Source organism: Ambystoma mexicanum, chromosome 6q, assembly GCF_040938575.1.
Source record: "Ambystoma mexicanum isolate Mex_15411 chromosome 6q, UKY_AmexF1_1, whole genome shotgun sequence".
NCBI lineage: Eukaryota > Metazoa > Chordata > Amphibia > Caudata > Ambystomatidae > Ambystoma > Ambystoma mexicanum.
This window is the reverse complement of record NC_090937.1, coordinates 79,280,041-79,299,566: the sequence shown is the minus strand read 5'-3', so window position 1 is coordinate 79,299,566 and position 19,526 is coordinate 79,280,041. Positions and strand designations below refer to the sequence as shown.

At 47.0% G+C, this 19,526-nt stretch overlaps 1 protein-coding gene across 2 annotated transcripts in view; it reads left to right on the top strand.

Moving 5' to 3' along the window:
- UBA6 (ubiquitin like modifier activating enzyme 6) overlaps positions 1-19,526 on the top strand; it is a 1,607,755-nt gene that overhangs the window by 1,562,671 nt on the left and 25,558 nt on the right. For both annotated transcript variants that reach the window (XM_069630498.1, XM_069630497.1), the window contains exon 32: positions 7,405-7,499. In XM_069630498.1, coding sequence (XP_069486599.1) covers positions 7,405-7,499 — 95 coding nt within the window. The remainder of the gene's footprint in view (positions 1-7,404; positions 7,500-19,526) is intronic.

Below are 19,526 nucleotides of genomic sequence, written 5' to 3'. Positions count from 1 at the left end.
CCCTGGCCAGTGGTTTCACTGTATAGTAATTTTGCCCATCTAACATAACCCGGCCCCATCCCGTATTCTTTCAGGGCCTCCAGCAACCATGGCCACCTCACTGAGTCAAAAGCTTTGACTGCGTCTAGGGACACCACCGCCATTTCCCCCTCGCTCCTGTTTCCCTCTTCAATCACCCGGTGGAGTCGCCTATGGTTGTGGGCTATATTTCTGCTGGGGACATAACCTGTCTGGTCCGGGTGTATCAGTTTGGCAATAACTCTACGCAGCCTATTGGCCAGCCGTCAATATCTTGCTATCCTGGTTCAACATTGACAAAGGCCTATAGGAGCCGCAGCTATGCCCTGGCTTGTTGGGCTTAGGAAGCGGCACAATTAACGCTTCTCTAAGCGATTCCGGCAGCCGGCCCATCTCAAAAGACTCATTGAGCATCTCTAGCATAGGGGTGAGTACTTCCTCTCTATATGTTTTATAAAACTCGCCAGGGAATCCGTCCGCGCCCGGGGTCTTACAGGTGGGTAGCTGCTTCACCACCTCCTCCAATTCCTCTAAGGTAATTGGTGCGTCCAGCTTCTCCCTTTCTTCAGCACTAATCTTAGGTAATTCCATGTCTTTTAGAGTTTCTCTAATCTCCTCTCGATTGTCCCCTCTTCTGTCCTCATATAATGTCCTATAATAGTCTAAGAATGCCTCGTTGACTCCCTCTTGGGTGTCAACCACCTCCCCGTCTTCTCTAGTTAGTCAGGGGGACTGGGGGTTTCGCTCTTATATAACCACGCCAACAAGCGGCCAGTTTTATCCCCACCTGCATGTTGCCTCTCAACATACTTCTTATAGTTAAGGTTGCAGAGCCTTTCCCAAAGCTCTGCACACCTCTGCTGTAGTTCGAGTACAAGTTCCGCATCCCCTCCCACCCTTTTGCTTTCCCGTTCCAGTTCCTCTTCCGCTTCCTCTAGCTCCGTTAGGACCCCACCCTGTAGGCCTTTTGATTTAGCAATAGCAGCACCCCGCAATACCACCTTAAACCCTTCCCAGAGCGTGCACGCTGAGTCCACGCTGCCTGTGTTTACCTCAAAGTACTGTGTGATCGCATCCCTGATATCTTCCCTGAAAACCGGGTCCCGGAGCGCCTCCGCCCGGAGGCGCCATGTCAGTATCCGCGCCCTGGGGCGGCAGTACTGCCAACTCAGAACCAGAGGCGAGTGGTCCGACAGGACCCTCGCTCTATAGTCTATTTAGGTAGTCTCTATCACCACATCTGGCGTGGCAAAAAAGTAATCAAGTCTCGTATGCAGTTGCTGTGGAGCTGAGTAATGCGAGTACTGTGTTTCATTAGGGTGTTTCAGCCTCCAAACATCTGCCAACCCGAAGTCGTCTAGTAATGTCTGCAATACCCTGGCTGCTGGGGTGGGCCTATCAATCTTATCATCAGATCTGTCTGCCTTTGGGTTGAGCACGCAGTTGAGTCAGAAGTTCGGACGGAGAGAGAGCACGGAAGAGATAAGTAATGCACAAGGGAGCTGCCACAAGATGGCGCGGCACGGACCCGTGGGACTTGAATATAGTCATTTGCACAGCCTTCAGTAGAGAAGGTCAGACTATTGCACTAGATGTTATGAGCACTGTAATTATTATTGAAGTAATGGGAGCCTTACAGAGCGGATCTCTTTACCCCACAATAATCTTAGTTAAGTGGCCATTAGGGCGACTTCACCCTACTGAGCTCTGAGCATTGTTTGGTGCTTGCAAGGCTAGATGTGGGGGTGCCTGAGTTCCGAGAACGGAGCTGGGCAGCAGTTGGGGTGTGTGGTGTTGGGGAAGGGACGGGTGGAGGGAGGGGAGGGAAGTTGGGAATTTGTTGTGTACTTTAGTTATGGATAGTTTGAGCTGGTACAAGAAGCTACAAGTAAAGATGGAGAGCTGGATCTGTATCACGTGGGCAGTATCCTTGAGATAGGCCTCCTCCGGGTATCTCTTGCAGTAGCATGGACTCAATAAACTCAGTGGGATCGTGGCCCTCCAATCCCTCCGGCAGGCCCACGATGCGGATGTTGTTTCGTCGGGCGCGTCCTTCCGCCTCCTCCGCTCTGCTCTCCAAGTTACCCACTCTCTGTATCAGGGCATGCAATTCGGCCTTATGGGAGGCACAATCCGCGGTATACGGGCTAACTTCCTTCTCAAGGGACTCTGTGCGCTCCGCCAAGGCCCTGACCTCCTGTCGGAGTAGATTAACATCCTCCTGCACCTCTCCGACCTTAAGGTCCAGTGCCGTTTTCAGTTCAGTGACGGCTAATTCGAGTTTAGATTCCCAGGCCGCCTTTAGGTCTGCAATCGCAGCTAGGACTTCTTGGTTAGCGCCCGTTGTCGTCATGCTGCCCGCAGGCGGCTTATCCTTGCTCTTGTCTTGACCAGGGGACGTTTTAGCGAAGTCGTCCAGGGTGGGCTGTTTCGCCTTCGGCCTCACCGTTCTATTCGACATGACCCAGAGGACCTGTGTTCTGCACAAATGGCAACTGCGCACCCAGTACGCCTCTTTCGCTCAATCACCGTGCGGCCTGCTCCTTCCTTTGTTCCGAACATTGGTCGGCCATTTTGTGACGTCTTTTGTCTCCGGCACTCCTTATCCTTTCCGCACAGATCTTTGCTGCCGTTCTTCCTACACCTTCCAAAAGTTCACCAAGCGTGGCCCAATCATTCACACACCAACATGTGTATTTTCAGCAGTCGTCGGCCCATAGTTGCGCACTTTTACGCCTGGATCATTTCAGGATCTTGGGAGCTCCTCCAGATCACGTCCTCCTACATGGCCCTCGTAGCCACGCCCCCAATTTTGCTCCCAATGTTTGTTTATTGTTGTTCACTGTATGAGTTCCATTGTGCAGCGCCTTGGTGTAAAGCGCTCTATAAATAAACAAATCAATCAATCAATCTTTCTATAATGGGAAACCTTTTAGGAATATTATGGGTCAGTATTTTGTCAAAGCTGAACAGCTGATAGTTTTGATTAATGTTAGACATTATACTTCATAGCAGATTAAGGGCCTCATCACAAGTCTGGCGGTAACTCTTGAAAGCAGCGGTAATGGTAATAGCCCTGCCAATACCTTTCCACCGGACCATGCGCCGGCGCAAATACCGCCGACTGTAAAAGCAGGCAGCACTATTATAGCCAACGCAAATACAGCCGGCGCTATTACAGATGCCCACATGAAGCGCAAATACAGCTGCCTCATAAATCCATCCTCAGCAGTATTGGCGCCGAAAACACGGCGCTGTTACCGCCAGCATTCAGCTTGAGGTAAATGGACACAGGAGACAGAAATCAAGGCACAGGTGCAATCAATGCACTCCAAAGGGGTACATAAGGCACACCCCTACCCCAAACACTGTTTTCCACACCATGCTGCCATTAGCCACTGTGAGCTGTGACGGGGGGTTGATCATGCTGGGTCTAGAAGCATAGACACAGGAGGAGCAGGCAAGTGCATTGGGAGCACGGGGTGGGGGGAGAGCAGGAGGAGAAGGAGATAAAGAAGAGTTACAAGCAAGGCGTGCACTCATCCCCAGGGACAGGTCCTCACCCTGGAGGACCCTCACTGACAGCCAGTTGGTGACCCTGTACTGCGTCAACAGGCAGACCATTACTGAACTGCTCAATACAATACACGAGGATATCGGGAGCAGCATAAATATCCATACGGCTGTGCCCCCACTGCTAAAGCTAATGTCAGTATTACAATTCCTAGGTACTGGCACCTTTCAGCACTTTGTGGCCATGATGCACGGCATGGGGCAGCCCACATTCTGTGCAGTCTTTGCCCAGTTGCTGCATGCCCGCCTGTGGCATGTGCAACACCACATTGCACTGACCACCACCCCAGCTCAATGCCATGAAGGCAAAGTTCTATGCCGTAGCCCAACTGCCTGATTGCAGCTTTGGACTGCACCCATGTTGCGCTGGTGTCCCCCCAGGCCCACAAAGCAGTGTATCCAAATCGTAAGCACTACCATTCCCTCAATGTGCAGGTGACCTGCAACCCCAACCTCAACCTAATCACCCACTGTTGTCTGCTACCCAAGTTCCACCCATGACTCCGTGGGCTTACGGAACAGCACACTGGCAGGATACATGGAGAGGCATAGGGGACAACGCTCCTGGAAAGTGGCTGAGTAAAACTGCCAGCACCTATGCACTGAGAAGCACCTAACCAAATTTGGGGGTGGGGCATTGAATAATGACACACAGCATGGCATGACAAGGAAATGCAAAACTAATACCCGGCCAGCTCATGCACCAATGACTGGGTACAGCCCAGGTAGCATGCACATGTTGAACACACCAGGATGAACATGCAGATAAACACATACAGCAGCAATTCATTCCACACACAACTACAGGTACTACAATGCATCATGCATAATCAAAAGCAATAACAAAATTCCACATTGCAGCACACAACAGCAGCACTGCCACTGCTGCACCCATGTAGACCCACCCTGCATTGCTGACCCCAGAAGCGTAGTGAATGCCGGTAGGCAACCCAGCAAGCCACATGCACAAGAGCGAAACCCAGACACAAGACATCCACCAAGTACACATGTTACCAACAGACACATCACAATACATCTGGTGGAACGTAACGGGGGGCATGTGATGCCAACACAATGCATGATACCAGTGACACATCATGCACAGACATTGTACGGGCACATGCCATGGAAGGAAGCCACATATGCATGCACATGACCGTTGCCATGATGCTGTGTAAATCCCCCCCACACACACATCAGTGACTAATGTCTGTGCCTCTCCCCATGCAGGTAACTCCGGATACCCACAGCTCCCTTGGCTAATGACCCCTGTGTGTGATCCACAAACACTGCCCAACATAACCTACAACCACGCGCACAGCAGGACCCATGTGTGCATTGAGGGCACCTTTGGCATCCTGAAAGCACATTTTTGCTGCCTAGATCGTACAGGCAGAGCCCTTATGTACGCTCCAGAGAGAGTCTGAATAATAATGCTTGTGTGTGCCATGCTACTCAACATCAGCATGAGGATGAATGTGCCCCTATCCCCTGATGTGGACATGCCACCCCCAGAAGATGACAAAGTGCCTGAGGCAGGGGGCACAGCAGGTAACATCAGAGATGATGTGAGGGATGGGAGACTGGCTCGTCAGGCAATGATTAACAATTTATTTCAAGTCATTTCCCTTGCACAAGCCATGCACTACTGTGTGACTGTCACTTCTGTAAACAAACTCCACAATGACACAATCGGGAATGTCCTCGCATTGATGTAGTCCAACTGTTTTTTCTAACTATGTACCCTAACTATCTCCCCAGCATACTATCCCCCCTGCCCTGTCCCACAACCAACTTCCTAGCACACTATCCCCCTCCCTGCATCCCACCACCAACTCCACAGCACACTATCCCCCTCCCACCACCAACTTCCCCACAAGGCCACTCATTGTGGCCAGTGTCCCAGTGTTGTTCAGAATCGGGGCCTCTTCCCCTCCACCCCTAGGTGATTTTGGGCACAGAAGGCGTTGCGATTGCAGTGTCATGGAGATGGATCGAACAGAGCCGTCCACAAGGTTCTGCAGACGTTGCATGATTTGAGGAGAGTCCCATGTTTCCAGCCTCCAATGTATTCATACTGCTATGCAACTCTAACTAAAGATGGGGAGTCTTTGTGGAGGGTGCTATTCTTTAGAAAAACAAGTTACTTACAAGGGGTAATGTTCTTTCTGATCTATGGCAACTCCCACAGATTCCTCAACATCCTCTCTGCCATCCCACAGTAAGAGAGAGGCAGGGCCTGCTAGCCTAGAGAGAAACCTGAAGAATCCTAAGAATATTAGATTGTTTACCCCAACGGTTTCCTCAACTGCTGAGGCCAGGAGGTAAGGGGGTGGAACTGAGTTCATGGGGTCTCATTTGTACGGTGTCATGTTCGCTTCTGGAGTTAAGGAATGACTGCTGGACTTGATCAGCTCAAGAGACACATGACACTTCCTGCTGGATGAAGGTTGCTGCGGTCAGCTCTGCCTGCAGGTTTATATTTGAAGATGAGGAATCGGTGGCAGGGGCCACCCATCTGAAAGAACATTACCCCAGGTAAGTAATTTGTTCTTTTGATGCATACTTTATGCTTAGAATGCTTTTAAAGTTGTATTGCCATGTAAAATAAATTAATATAACAAACGTAGGACCCCAAAGGTAGGAAATAAGGGTAATATAGATAAACAACAAAGGATTCTCTTACCTAAACAAATTAGGTCAAATTATTTCAGATCAGCATTTAATACTTATGTCAGTGAGCACCAAAAATAATTGCTTTCCATGCTATATCTGTCTGATTGTTTAGGCAGTGGGTGCACACTATTTTATTCAGGGCACTTTATTTTGTTTTAATTTCACAGTCATTGATTGTTTCCTTTTTCTCAATTTTCTTCCCTGCAATCTATTTGCAAGGGGTCTCCACTATGTAGTTATGGGTCCTGATGAAGGGTTAATACCCGTCATAATCTGAAACATCCACTAACGTTAACCTTGCGCCCATTATCCAAGAAAATGAGAAATGGATGTGAAAAAAACTTTGGAATTCTGTGGATATACTGCCATTAAGATTACTAAATAAATCATGTTGTGAGGTGCTTGGCACCCAAGGAGCAGGAATTGGGACTACCCTTCTGATCTTTCTTGCCATTTGATCCATAATTCAATAGGTTCGGACCGTACTAGTTCACTTGTGTGCTCCAAAATATTTTTGGCACAATTTGCCGTTTTCAATGTGTTTTGTGAATTATTCATTTTTGTTTGTAGGTATGCACTGTGAATATGATTAACCGCAATTTCTTTGTTTGATATTCTTATAGTGATTAAACTATGAATTCTCTTGGTGCTCATTGACATAAGCATTAAATGCTGTTCTGAGATAATTTGACCTAGCATCATTTGTGTAGCAAGGATAAGCCTTCGTTTATATGTAAAATAAACGAGACTGCAACAAGTTGCTAGCTTAATGCAAGTCTGCAAAAAGGATGTGATTGCTACACACAGACTGCACCAAATGCACCAATTCTGGAATGGTTTTTATGTTGTACTTTTGATTCTTCTCTTAAAAGAGGAGTGTGGGAGTCTTTCAGGCTTTGCAAAGTTGTATACTTTGCTGATGCAATTCATTCTGGGGCTAACCCTCATTGTACATTCTAAGCTTTTGGTCATGGGAAATGGCAATTAAGCAGGCAACCGTTCCATTCCTATTGAACCACAATATCTGTATATATTTACAATACATATTATGTTTGCATTGTTTTCAGTGAGCAAATACCAACAGTAATCTTTTGTGGAAGTATTTACATGCTTTTGTTGTTGATTTATCTTTTGTAGGAGAAATATGGAATTGAACCTACAATGGTTGTACAGGGAGTGAAAATGTTGTATGTACCAGTAATGCCAGGACACTCCAAAAGACTGAAACTGACGTGAGTGTAAAAAAAGAAAAGTGTTTTATCACAATGTATTTGTTTGCATAATCTCACACGGAATGGATCAGATGGAATGGAATACTGCCTTTCTGTATAAAGAAGCAAATGTTTTTGTCTTTGAATGTAGAGTGAAGATTACCCCTGCATACTGTGCAGGGAGTCTTGATTCAATTAAAGGCACAGATAAGAGCATTATGCTTCGACTTATTTAATACTACTCTTCAGCAGTTTTTATCAAATAAACTAAGAATGACTTCAACTGCACTTTCTTTTTAATGTCTTCTCTTTTTCTTTCACTAAATTACATTCTCCTCTCCTACTCCTTTTTGTAGTCCATGGTACTTCCTGCATTTACCCATAGGTCACTTCCTGTCCTTTGCTCCACCTCTTCTTTGGATGCTCTGAACGGATCCTCAACTGCAACTCCAACAAAAGACGAAAAACCCCAATAGTTCCTGGAAATGTTTCAGTTCAACTTGATACGCCCTTAACCTGGTCTGGTCACTCGAGCCAACTCTCCTGTGCTGTAGCCGTCTTTTCCTCCTTGCTCAGCCGATCTTCTGGTCATCTCCTGTTAACCAGAAAACATGGTATTAGGGTGGAGAACGCACTGTCCTACACAACGTAAGAATAACACTGGTCCCCCAATCTGCGATACAGTGCATGCGCTCGGTGGGAAAGTAATGCTCGCCTCTGTGTTGTTAATAGAATCAAAACTCCCTGCGTAGTATGCAGGGGTAATCTTCAGACAGGAGGTGAGCATTATGCTTGTCAAAGCTCTCAATCACTGCTTCTGCCATTGATTGAATTGGCTTAAAGTAAAAGGTTTTAAATGAGCTATCACTGGCCCATTCTGCTGCTTGAAAAATACCCTGCAATGCCAGCCCTGGTGTGAGTGCCTTAGAGGCCATAGCACCTCTCGCTGAATGCACTCAAAAACTACACAGGTTAATCCCTGCTAAATGCATGATCTCACGGACCCATCTGACAATGGTGATATGATTTGATATGGCATTTGTAACGCGCCTATACACAAGTGTTTCAAGTGTTGGTGGCTGTTGCTACTGCTCTGTAGGGTTTTCTATGCGCAATCATGATTTGTGAAACCCCCGCCGGTCGCAGTTCTGCTGTCCTGAGCTTGTATTTCCTTATGTACGCTGCTACGCACAATTTTGCTTGTCTGTTCAAATAAGGATAAGAGATCGACAAGGAGTTCTAGTCTCGTCCTCCTAGAGATCGTGAAGTTAACTCCATCCAGACTGTACCTCTTTCTATCCATGTCCAAAGCCTTAACGTCTGAGACTCGCTTGCAAGATACTAAGCATAGCAGCATGGCCAGCTTTCCTGATAATTAGGTCAAGGACAGGTGTCTGTTCGTCGGCCAGTCTGTTAGGAAGCGCCACAATAAGGTAACGTCCCATAGCTGTGAATTTATTTGGGCCCCGAGGTATCCGAAACTGGGCTCCTTTCATGTATCTGACTACTGATGGGCGCTCCCCTAGTGGTAGCCTGTCCACGTGCGTATGACCTGCTGAGATCACTGAACTATACCCTCGTATGGTCCTGAAGGCCTTAACTTCCTATTACAGGGGCAGAAACGGGAGGAATGCCTCTCCTTCTGACCATGTGTTCCATGGCGCATTGTAGCTCCTTTGTGTAGAGGGCGCCCACGATTCTACGATGAGCTTAGCAGCCTGCTCCGAAATGCCTGCCATTGACCAACGCTCCCTGATACCTTGTATGCCATTATGGGAAGCGTTCCCTTCACTCTGACGGTTTAACGACCCAGTTGGGTCCATGAGCAGGTGCTCTCCTGACGGTAGAATCCGTGGGAAATCCAAAGAAAGTTCCATCGGAGTCAGAAACCACACTTGCGACCTCCAAATGGGAGCCGCAACTATTATTGTCTTTCTCCCTGCGGGTCTTCGCTAATACTCTGTTGATCATCATGAATGGGGAAACTCATAGTGCAGCTTCGCTCCAGTTTTGAAGAAAAGCATTCGACCCTAGGGCGGTTGGATCCAATCTCCAGCTGAAATACCAACTCTTGTGTGCATTCAGCCTGGAGGTAAAAAAAGGCTGTGTCCATCAGCCCCCATAACTGCTCCAGCTGTTGGAATACTTTGTTTAGTTTCCAGTCGCTGGTGTCCGTCAAGTGGCGGGAGTTCCAGTCTGCCACCACATTGAGGGTTCCTGGTAGATACTCTGCTGTCACTCAAGTCCCTATTTGCAGGCAGTAATACCAGTATTCTTTCGCTAGCTCTGCTAGGAACCTGGATTTTGTCCCCCCCTAAATGGTTTATGTACTTGACTGCCGAAATGTTGTCCGTTTTCAGCAGGATTCAGTGTACCTTGCCCTTCGTGAAAGCTTTGATTGCAAATGCCCCAGCTAATAGTTCTAGACAGTTTATATGACGCTTTAACTCTTCTTTATCTAGTGCGCCCCACTGCGCTCCCCAATCTTTTCTGCTGGTGTCTGATTCTATCACTAGGTGGCCCGCCCGTTCCATGCGTCCATATTCTGTGACCACCACTCTAGCTCCGTGTTTGACTTGCGATCTAAGGTTATTGACTGGTGGTACTTCAGACCCTGCTGAAGGTGCCTGATCTTCAACCTCTGGAGGGCCCTTTAATGTTGAGGTCCTGGAAATATGGCTTGGATGGAGGATGCCAACAGGCCCACTACTCTCGCTAGAGCCCTCATTGTAATAACTTGCTTGTCGAGACATACTTTGATCTCTCTCTTGATGTCTTGGATCTTTCTCGCCGGCATCTCTAGCCGTTACTTTCCTCATGTCCACTACGAAACCTAGAAAATCCAGTCTTCTCATCTGAGTCCTATCAGATTTCTCTTGATTGATCAAGAAATCTAGTGAGCTTAAGAGCTCTTTCACCCATGTCATCTGATCTATTAGTGTTTCTCTGTCATCTGGCAGTAGCAGTTTATCGTCTAGATATATAATTATGTAGTTCCCTTTCTCTCTAATTGCTGCTGCCACTGGCCTCATGAGCTTGGTGAATGGCCACGGTGCAGATGCTAGCCTGAAAGGCATTGTCTTGAACTGCCAGAATCGTCCTACCTAACTGAACGCTAGAAACGGGTGATATTCTGCCAGCACGGGAACCGTGAGGTAGGCGTCCTTCAAGTATATCCTTGCTAACCAGTCTCCTTCTCTTAAAATGTCTCTCAGCTGGTGAATGCCTTCCATCTTAAAATGCCTGTATATCACCCAGCCATTCAGTTCCTTCAAGTTTATAACTGGTCTCACTTTCTCTTTCCTGTGGACTCGAAACATATTGCTCACAGACTTCGGTCCTTGCGCGCATGGCTCGATAGCTTCTTTCTTTTCGAGCTGTCTCAATTCGTTGTGAAGGCTTGCTCGCTCTGCTTGCACCATGTAAATAGTGTGTGGGACTCTCTCTTACCTTGGGTCCTGAACAAACTCTAGCTGTAGCCCTCTGGCCGTTTGTAGGACCCAACCATTGCTGGAAAGCGAGCATCAGTTCTGCCAGAACTGCAGTGTTCCTCCCCCTACTGGCAGATAAGTAAAAGGCCTCACCTGTGTTAACGCTTTGGGCTCATCCTGCTCCTCTGTCCTCTGCGAAGTCTCCCTCCGGAGGGGAAGAAAGAGTTTTGATGTCTGTTTTCCAGTAGTGTGCTCTAGTTCCTTGGGGTCTCTTTGATGACTGGAAGCGACTGGCAATTTGACCCCTTTAGCAGCCGGTTACGGCAAAAACTCTGCTCTGGAACATTTTTCTAATGGCGGCCTGCGCCTTCTCTAGGGATGTCTAGGTCCCTATGAACCTCCCCATTTCCTTACCGAAGGTCTCTCCGAAGAGGAGGCATCGCGCTGCTTCGCTATCCTCGTAAGTGGCTTGGTCACCTAATTTAGCATCGATCTTCAAGCGGAGCCCTCTTCTGTCCAAAGAGATCGCGCAGTTAGCGTTACCTAGCAGACAGACTTCTCTCTGCCCAATTCGGTAACGTGTCCGCATCCACTTCCTCACCAGTGTCCCTGGCTCACTCTGCTAGTTCCATGATCTTGGCTAAGGGGCCTGTAAGGTCTACTATCTTTTCTTGACAACTTTTCCAAGATCTGTCCATACCTGGGTCTTTGGCTGTTTTGGTGACAAACGCTAGCATCTTAGAATCTAGTTCGGGCGCTTAAGCCACTTTTCTCGGTAGATCTGGGCGTGGGCACTCCCCTCTCATTTGCTGTCTCATTTCTCTGTCCAGCACATTCCTAATTCTCTCCGCCATATACTTTGTGACCCTAGGTGATGGTTGCTAGTCCGAGGATCTGGGGTTTCTGATATTGTCCGGATTGAACATGTCTGACATTTCCCCTTCTGTGTCTTCCAGGTGCTTCTCTTTTCAAGCTCTCTTGCCACCAGTAGGTCGTACCCACTCTTTCTCAGGCTTGCTGTCCTCCTCCTGCGAGGAGGCTGTGGCCTCCGGTGACTCTTCCTCTATCTATGCCTTCTTCCCACATATTGTCTTCCCCTGGGTAGGGGGTCACGAAGCCTGGCACCTCTGATCTATGCAAGACAGTGTTTCTCAACTTTCCAAATGCATCAGCTGCCTCTGGGGCTTCTTGGTCCACCCGGTATCTGCGACCCGGGGGAGTGGTAGAGACTTTCCTCTTGCGGGTCTTGTTACTTCCCTGAGGGCCTTGTTTCTCTTTGGCCCTAGTGGACGTGCTTTCTTTATTCATATTGGTGCTTTTGTGTTTCTGGCTTAGGAGGGACTCCAAAGTAACCAATCTATCTTACAAGGGCCTTACCCCTTGAACCCTACACCAACAAGCTTCCTAGCACCTCTTTGAAGCTATGCGCTAGATCTTGCGCTCTGTGCCAATACCTAAATCAGCAGGCTGAACTGCACGTCCACTGCTCTGTTGGTATCATTGCTAATTGTATACAATTCTTTACTGGTATACATTTAAAGCATTTATTTTTTTGTGGCTTGCACCTTATTTAGTCTGTTGTCACTTTGCTGGTGTCATCGTGACAACCCAGCTGTTCCTGGCTTGTAGCCATTAGTCTTGCTGGGATGCTCATACTGTGCTCCCTTGCCGTTTGCACAGAGTGTTTTCCTTTCCCTCCCAGCAGGCTTCTATGTTGGTAGTAGCTGGCTGCTTTATAGTTGGCTTTGCAACCAGTTTTCTGTTCAGCGCTGCGGCCCACGATTTCTGCGAGGACCAAGACTGTCGACACTATGGAGTTGCTTTGTATCGGTGAAGTGGTGGGTTGCCTGGCTGTGCCCCCAAAAAGGAGGGGGCCGCTGCGCTCCTGTGGTGCTTCTCACTTTCACATATTATATTATATTCCTCAGAAGGCCGCAAATTTAACAGGACAGCCAGACATGCCGGTAATGTAGCACGGGTCCTGTTAGACTCGACACGGGAAGTAACCTCCTGATGCTTGCGCGAACGCTGTGCCAGTTCTATTGCGTGTGCTGCAGTAAACGTATGCGATGCCCCGCGTGTAGTTAAATACTGCGCGCCCTTGAACATCGTTGCTAGTCAATCACTAGATGTCTAAACACTCGTTATACTAATATAAATACATATTCTCAGCGGTAAACCCCACTAATTCTATAGCTTTGTTGCACTACAGTAAGGTTGTACTTATCTTGCTGAAGAGCATGAAAAGAAGAAATGGAGCAAAAAGGACAGGAAGTGACCTATGGGCAAATGCGAGAAGTGCCATGGACTACAAGAAGGAGTAGGCTGAGAGGGAAATGGTGTTACAAGAGAGAAAAAGAGAAGAAGTGAAAATGAAAATGAGTAGTTGAAGTCATTTTCAGTTTATTTGTTGAAACTGCTGGAAAGTAGTAGGAAAGAAGTTGAAGCATATTGCTCGCCTCCGGTCTTGACATAAAATGGCAAAATGTGACAAGTTATTAATTTGTTGGCAAATAGTGCTCCATCCAGAGAACTGTTTTTCAAAGGAACCAGTTTTTTTTAAAATGTAATGTATATGGTTTACAAAAAAAATCTTTACAACAATTAATATCAAATCAAATACACAAGGAATACAGTACATATGGGATAAGAAAAAGGTACATTGTTAGACTATTTACAAGACATCTTTGGGGATTTAAAACAATATTAGATATGTTCTTGGTGCAATTTGAATAAAGTTAGAGAACTGCAATCGATTGCTAAATATACAACGCTTGCCTCTCATAGTGTTGCATAAAACTATGTTCAAGATTAAAATGTATATAAACAGTTTACCTTTATCTCAATCATGATATATTTGAGATGTGCATTAACCAATTCTTGCCTTCCCCATACATCACTCAGAGGTAATTGTGAGTAAATACACATAATAACGAGAAAGTATAGAAAAAAGAGAGAGACTTTTACGCTAAGAAGATCACAACTTGTCTGTTAAACCCAAGGCACAACAGTTGTTGGTTATGTTCGCAAGCTATAGGCAATTATCAGACTGTGCCAATATTAGTCAACTTTAAAGAGTCATCAGTTCTGTACAATAATTTTGTTAGGGCTATTAGCAATGTAATGTTATCTCCTCACATATATCTAGTCTATAAAAATTGGCTTGCCATGGTGTTTGGTTTGATATAAAAGGTACCGAGTAACTTCACTCTGTCCTGTTCAAAATGAGAGCAGTAAAGCACCAAATGTTTGAGAGTTTCCTATTCACACATACTGGAACATAAACGACAGTCCCCATTGGAGGTTACACTCAGTTGTTTGAGCCAATGGTGAGTGCGTTTGTGTGTGGAGAATTGATTTAATTTAAAGCATAGATAGATTCTCTGTGCTCTTTTACATGGAAAACGCCATATGTATGCTGATCTGGATACTCTTTTTCTCAGAAAGGAAGCATATTCCACATATGTTTTATAATTATTGTTGGTCTCGATAGTAGTTAGCCAATCAAATTCATATAATTTATTTTTAACGCTTGGTAGACCAAGTTTGAGATCTTCACATTAGCATTTATGTTCAGTAGGATTTGCTTCATCTGGAATTCAAAATCTGTAAGAGATGGTAAAATGCTGTCAACTAATAGACTATTGAGGTCCTGATAAAGTGAGACTTACGAGAAGGAACTAACATTTTCACATAACTTGAAAGCTTGTGCCAATGAAACCTGGAGGAAAGAGATGAGACCTAATTTGTGGCATACAATTGAATTTGGCACGGGGGCCAGGCCAAGAGTTTGTTTCCAGATCTGGCCTTGGATACTGATTAGCGCGGAATCCAGATTCAATAAGCAGGTATCCAGCCCAAATAATAAAATGGGTTCTACTTTCAGATTGTAGAAATCAATGATGAGCATCAAAGAAAATTTACAAAATGTTCTGTACACAATCTTCATTTGAGACAACGGGGCCTAGTTTTAGATTTCAGTCTGGATATCCATGATTTAATTGAATTTGTGTCAGAGTATACCCTATATAGCGTAAAGAGTATGCACGCTGCAGTAATATGCCTGACAGTTTCCATTGACATGTTCTAATTTTGTTGTTGTTGGTAAATATGATGATTTTGAATGTGCTTTGAAGAATGGATGGCCAAAACTATGGATCAGACTTTAATATGCACAATGGTATGACGTTGGGTCCGGCTGCTTTCGAGTGTTTTAGATGCCCAATGGCCCACAGGATATCATCAAGGAGAATGAAATGCGTTCAGTAGTTCAGTTGGAAACAACAAAATTGCAATTTTGATATTGACTGAGTAGTTGAAATCTGAAAAATATGTAAGAATGCCAACAGTCAGATTAAATGGAAGAGGTTATATTTCTATGATGCGTTCGTAACACCTCTTAATACTGCCCAGACACTTCTTGTATCCCTTTTGCACAGAAGCACAATAATGCTCTGATAGGTGATGTTTGAGTAGTTTGATTCCCTTTTTATAGCTTTGACATATATAATGTTTCAAAACTATATACTTGGATGCCAACATATCTATTTTTTGATAGTTCTTAGCTTGGAATTCTTGTCGCATTTTAATTGGGCAATTTCCGAATAAGCGTGAGACTTTCGTTGTTTAATTACTCTATTTGCAATTTTCTTTAGATGGAATTTAATCACTGCAATATTCCAGTTCTCTCTTTGTTCGGAGTTTATTGACAAAGAATTTTTGCCAAGTACGCGACAAGAGTCCCTACTCACTCTATATGTGAGTTCCCTACACATCTTCAGGTTCCATTGAACAGACATGAGTGGTCTATCAATTTCAGAATGTGGTTAGTGGGATGTAGCTGGGCATTTAGATTGACCCTTAAGTTAATGGACATGTGATCTTCTTTAGTTGAACTAGCAATAATCACCAGATCAACCAACGATAACGTTCCCCTATGCCAGGTGCCTGTGTGAGGCCCGCTCTTGAATTAAACAAGATTTATGTCCCAATTCTCGAAGTAGTCAACCCAAAGTTTACCTCTCTGCTGGGAGGGAGAACGAGGATGAGAAGTGACGGAAACAAAGTTTGGTTTATTCAACTTGATACATTCAGAATTTAAGTCACCACACAGTATAATGTGGTAGTCGGGATTGTGCAAGAATGCATCTTATAAAGCGGAGTCTAAGAGCGTGAAAAATGCATCTAGTGTGGTTTTGGCAGGATTCCAATAAATGCATATGATTACGAATTTAATATTTGGCACACCTTGCAGAAAGAATTTTATTGCCAGTATTTCATTTAAGCTCACTATCGGTGTTGAGTGTGCTTTGAACTTATTATTTACAAGCGCGGCAAGGCCACCTGCAGGTCTCCCCGCAATTCCCTATGTTGCCGGGTAAGTGTAGGTGGTATATCCTTCTATACTAAAAGACCTTTGGGGTTATTCCGAGGTTGGAGGTAAGTATCTGTCCTTACCGGCATGGTACAAATAGCGTGTCCGTTTAGTCAAGAGACCGCTAATAGAGGGCTATTACGACTTCGCGGGCACGAGCTTTGCGCCATGCCAGTAAGAGCATTACCGCCTTGCCGTAAAAGGCCCGAAAAAGGCCCTTAGCGGCATCATGCATAGCGCAGATTGCACTACCGTTATGACCCAATGTGGCATTAGCGGCCACTGCTAATAACGGTCACCGTAAATAAGCGGAACCGGAAGTAGTGTCATCGCACAGGAACGGGAAGAAGCACAGCGGCCATCTTTAAAACCACAATCCATTGCCATCCTCAGCACACAGGACCTGTGGGACACTGCTGTTCGAGTAAACTCATCATCTAAAACACCACAATGCCAAAGGCTGTAAAGAAGGGTGCCTCCCGCCAGCGCAAGGAGTGCTTCAATGTAGATGAGCTGGCCATGCTAGCTGAGACCCTGCAGGAACATGCCGACATCGTGTTCGCGCAGAGCATGAAGAGGGAGGCCATCATTCGCTAGAAAGAGATCTGGGCACTTGTGGTGCAGAAAGTAAGCGCAGTCGGGAGCACCCCACGCACCATAAAAGACTGCAGGAAACAGTGGGACGACTTGCGGCTACGAGTACAGAACATACTCTCTGCCAACAGGAGCCAGGCAATGGCAACAGGCAGAGGAGCCACCTCCCCCATCAAGCTGTCCCGATAGGAGGACACCTGTGCTAGCCTGATTGACATTGAGGGCATAGAAGGTGTCGGAGGCATGGAGTGTGGCGCCACAACACCGGCGGATGGAGGTGAGTGTCCTAAGAAAACACTGTAATGCAGAGTCTGCTGAAAGTCCACCAATATGTCTGTCCAAAGAGACAAGCCATGGCCCAACACACACACATTCCCAGCAAAGTTGTCGGACGCATCAGACACATGCAGTTTCCTGCAGCAAGGCAATACCGTACATGACACATACCACACAAAGATGTAAATGGCATAAGTCACACTGCATGCAGGCCCCAACAGAAATGCATGTCCCATACCATACTTAAAGGGGATTGGGTCCTCCGACGTATTCCATATCTATGACAGGTAATCACCACAGCTGTGCTGCTTCGGAACATTTCCTGCGTCGATGACGTCGATACGCTGTCCTCGAGGGCCTCTGTCGAGCCGACGTCACCGGATGTTAGAAGTAGGACGCACGACGCCCGTAGCCTCCGTTTCGTTTTTTCCACCAACATGTTCGCTTCGGAGATCTCGGCGCGCCTCAGTTCTTCTGAGTTCTGTTCTTTCGGTTCTTCGAACCTGTTCGTTGTGAAGATTTCCTTGATGTCTTTGTCTTCTTCCACCCCACGGCCGGGTTTTAAGAAGTGTCGGGACTGCGGGTCCAAGATGTCATTGACTGATTTGCACGATGCCTGCCTCTGGTGCCTTCGTGCGGACCACGACACGGATGACTGTGTAGACTGCTAGTCACTTACATCGAAGGCCTTGCGGAAGTGTAAGAAGAAGCTTTCTGTAGGTAAGGTGGCCAAGCCCCGGAAGTCGAGATCCACTGCGCTTTCGACTGACGATTCGAGGGGCGAGTCTCTGCATCATCGGCGTAGGTCCGGGGGGGCTCCAGTACATTGGAGCAGTGCTCGACACGTCCCTGGGGCAGTGTTTTCCTCCCCAGGTGAGGGCTCATCACATTCAGCAGATGGTGCACAAGTTTCAACATGCCCAGAGTCTCCCGGCGTTCGAGTTCTTGAGGTTGCTCGGCCTCATGGCGTCCTGCATTCTTTTTGGGTCCAAAGGCCAGGTTGCGGATGAGATGTCTGCAATGGGCTCTCAAGATGCAGTGGTTACACTCCTCCGGCAGGATGTCGGACCCCGTTCAGGTGCCGTCCTTGGTCGCCCAGGACCTTCTGTGGTGGGCCGTCGAAGGCAATCTGATGAGGGGGGTGCCATTTTGGCTAACCTGGCCGGAGGTGGCGATCATGACAGACGCATCCCTCACGGGATGGGGAGCTCATGCCAACGAGTTGACAGTCAGCGGTCGTTGGTCTCCGTCAGAGTCCAGACTCCATATCAATCTGCTGGAGCTGAGGGCCGTCAGGCTAGCCCTGAAGGCTTTTCTGCCAACTGTGCTAGGAAAGAATGTCCTGATTCTGATGGACAACACAGTGGCCATGCACTACCTCAACAAAAAGGGGGGGTGCAGGGTCACTTCCTCTGTGCAGGGAGGCGATGCAGCTCTGGTTCTGGGCCATCGAGATGGAAATTTCGATCTCGGCTGTTCATCTGGCCGGAGACGTAAACAAGACGTCGGACGCTCTGAGCAGGCAGAGCGAGATCTCTCACGAGTGGGAGTTGGCTCAGGAGATTCTCCTGGAGATCTTCGCCTTTTGGGGGACCCCTCAAGTGGATCTCTTCGCCTCCAGTGTCAACCAGAAGTGCAAAAGGATCTGCTCGCGGGAATTTCCTCCAAGAGGAGCCTTAGGAGACGCGTTCGTGGTGGAGTGGTCCTTCCCACTGCTGTACGCGTTTCCTCCAGTCCCCGTCATCCCGTAAGTGCTGCCGAGGTTAGAGGTTCGGTTCCCGGATGATCCTCATTGCTCCGGCATGGGCTCGGAGAACGTGGTACCCAGACCTTCTCGACTTGTCCATCTGCCCTCCACGTTGTCTTCCCTACCGAAACGATCTGCTCTCACGGGAGGGGGGGGTCAGGTTCTCCATTCAGAGGTCAGATCCCTCACCCTTGGCTTCTGAAAGGTTGAGGCATAAGGATTGGGACCTCCTTGAAGACGTGATGGAGGTGTTGCTTTCGGCCAGACGGCCTGCAACCAAGTGCCTGTACTGTTGCCATTGGAGAAAGTCCTGCGACTGGTGCAGGGTTAAGAATGTGGATCCTTTTTCATGTGACATTCCTGTGGTTCTGTCTTTTTTGCTTTCGTTAGCCCACAAGGGCCTGCAAGTGGGTACCATTAAAGGTTGCCTGGCGATGCTGTCCATATTTAAGTGCTCGTCGGAGGAGTGTTCTTATTATTATCTCAGTTTATCAAAGGGCTCACTAATGTGTTTCCGCCATCACCTTTCCAGGTGCCTGGTTGGGATTTGAACCTTGTTCTAAAATTCCTAATGGGTGCTCCATTTGAGCCTTTACATTCTTGTCCTCTGAGACTGTTAACCCTTA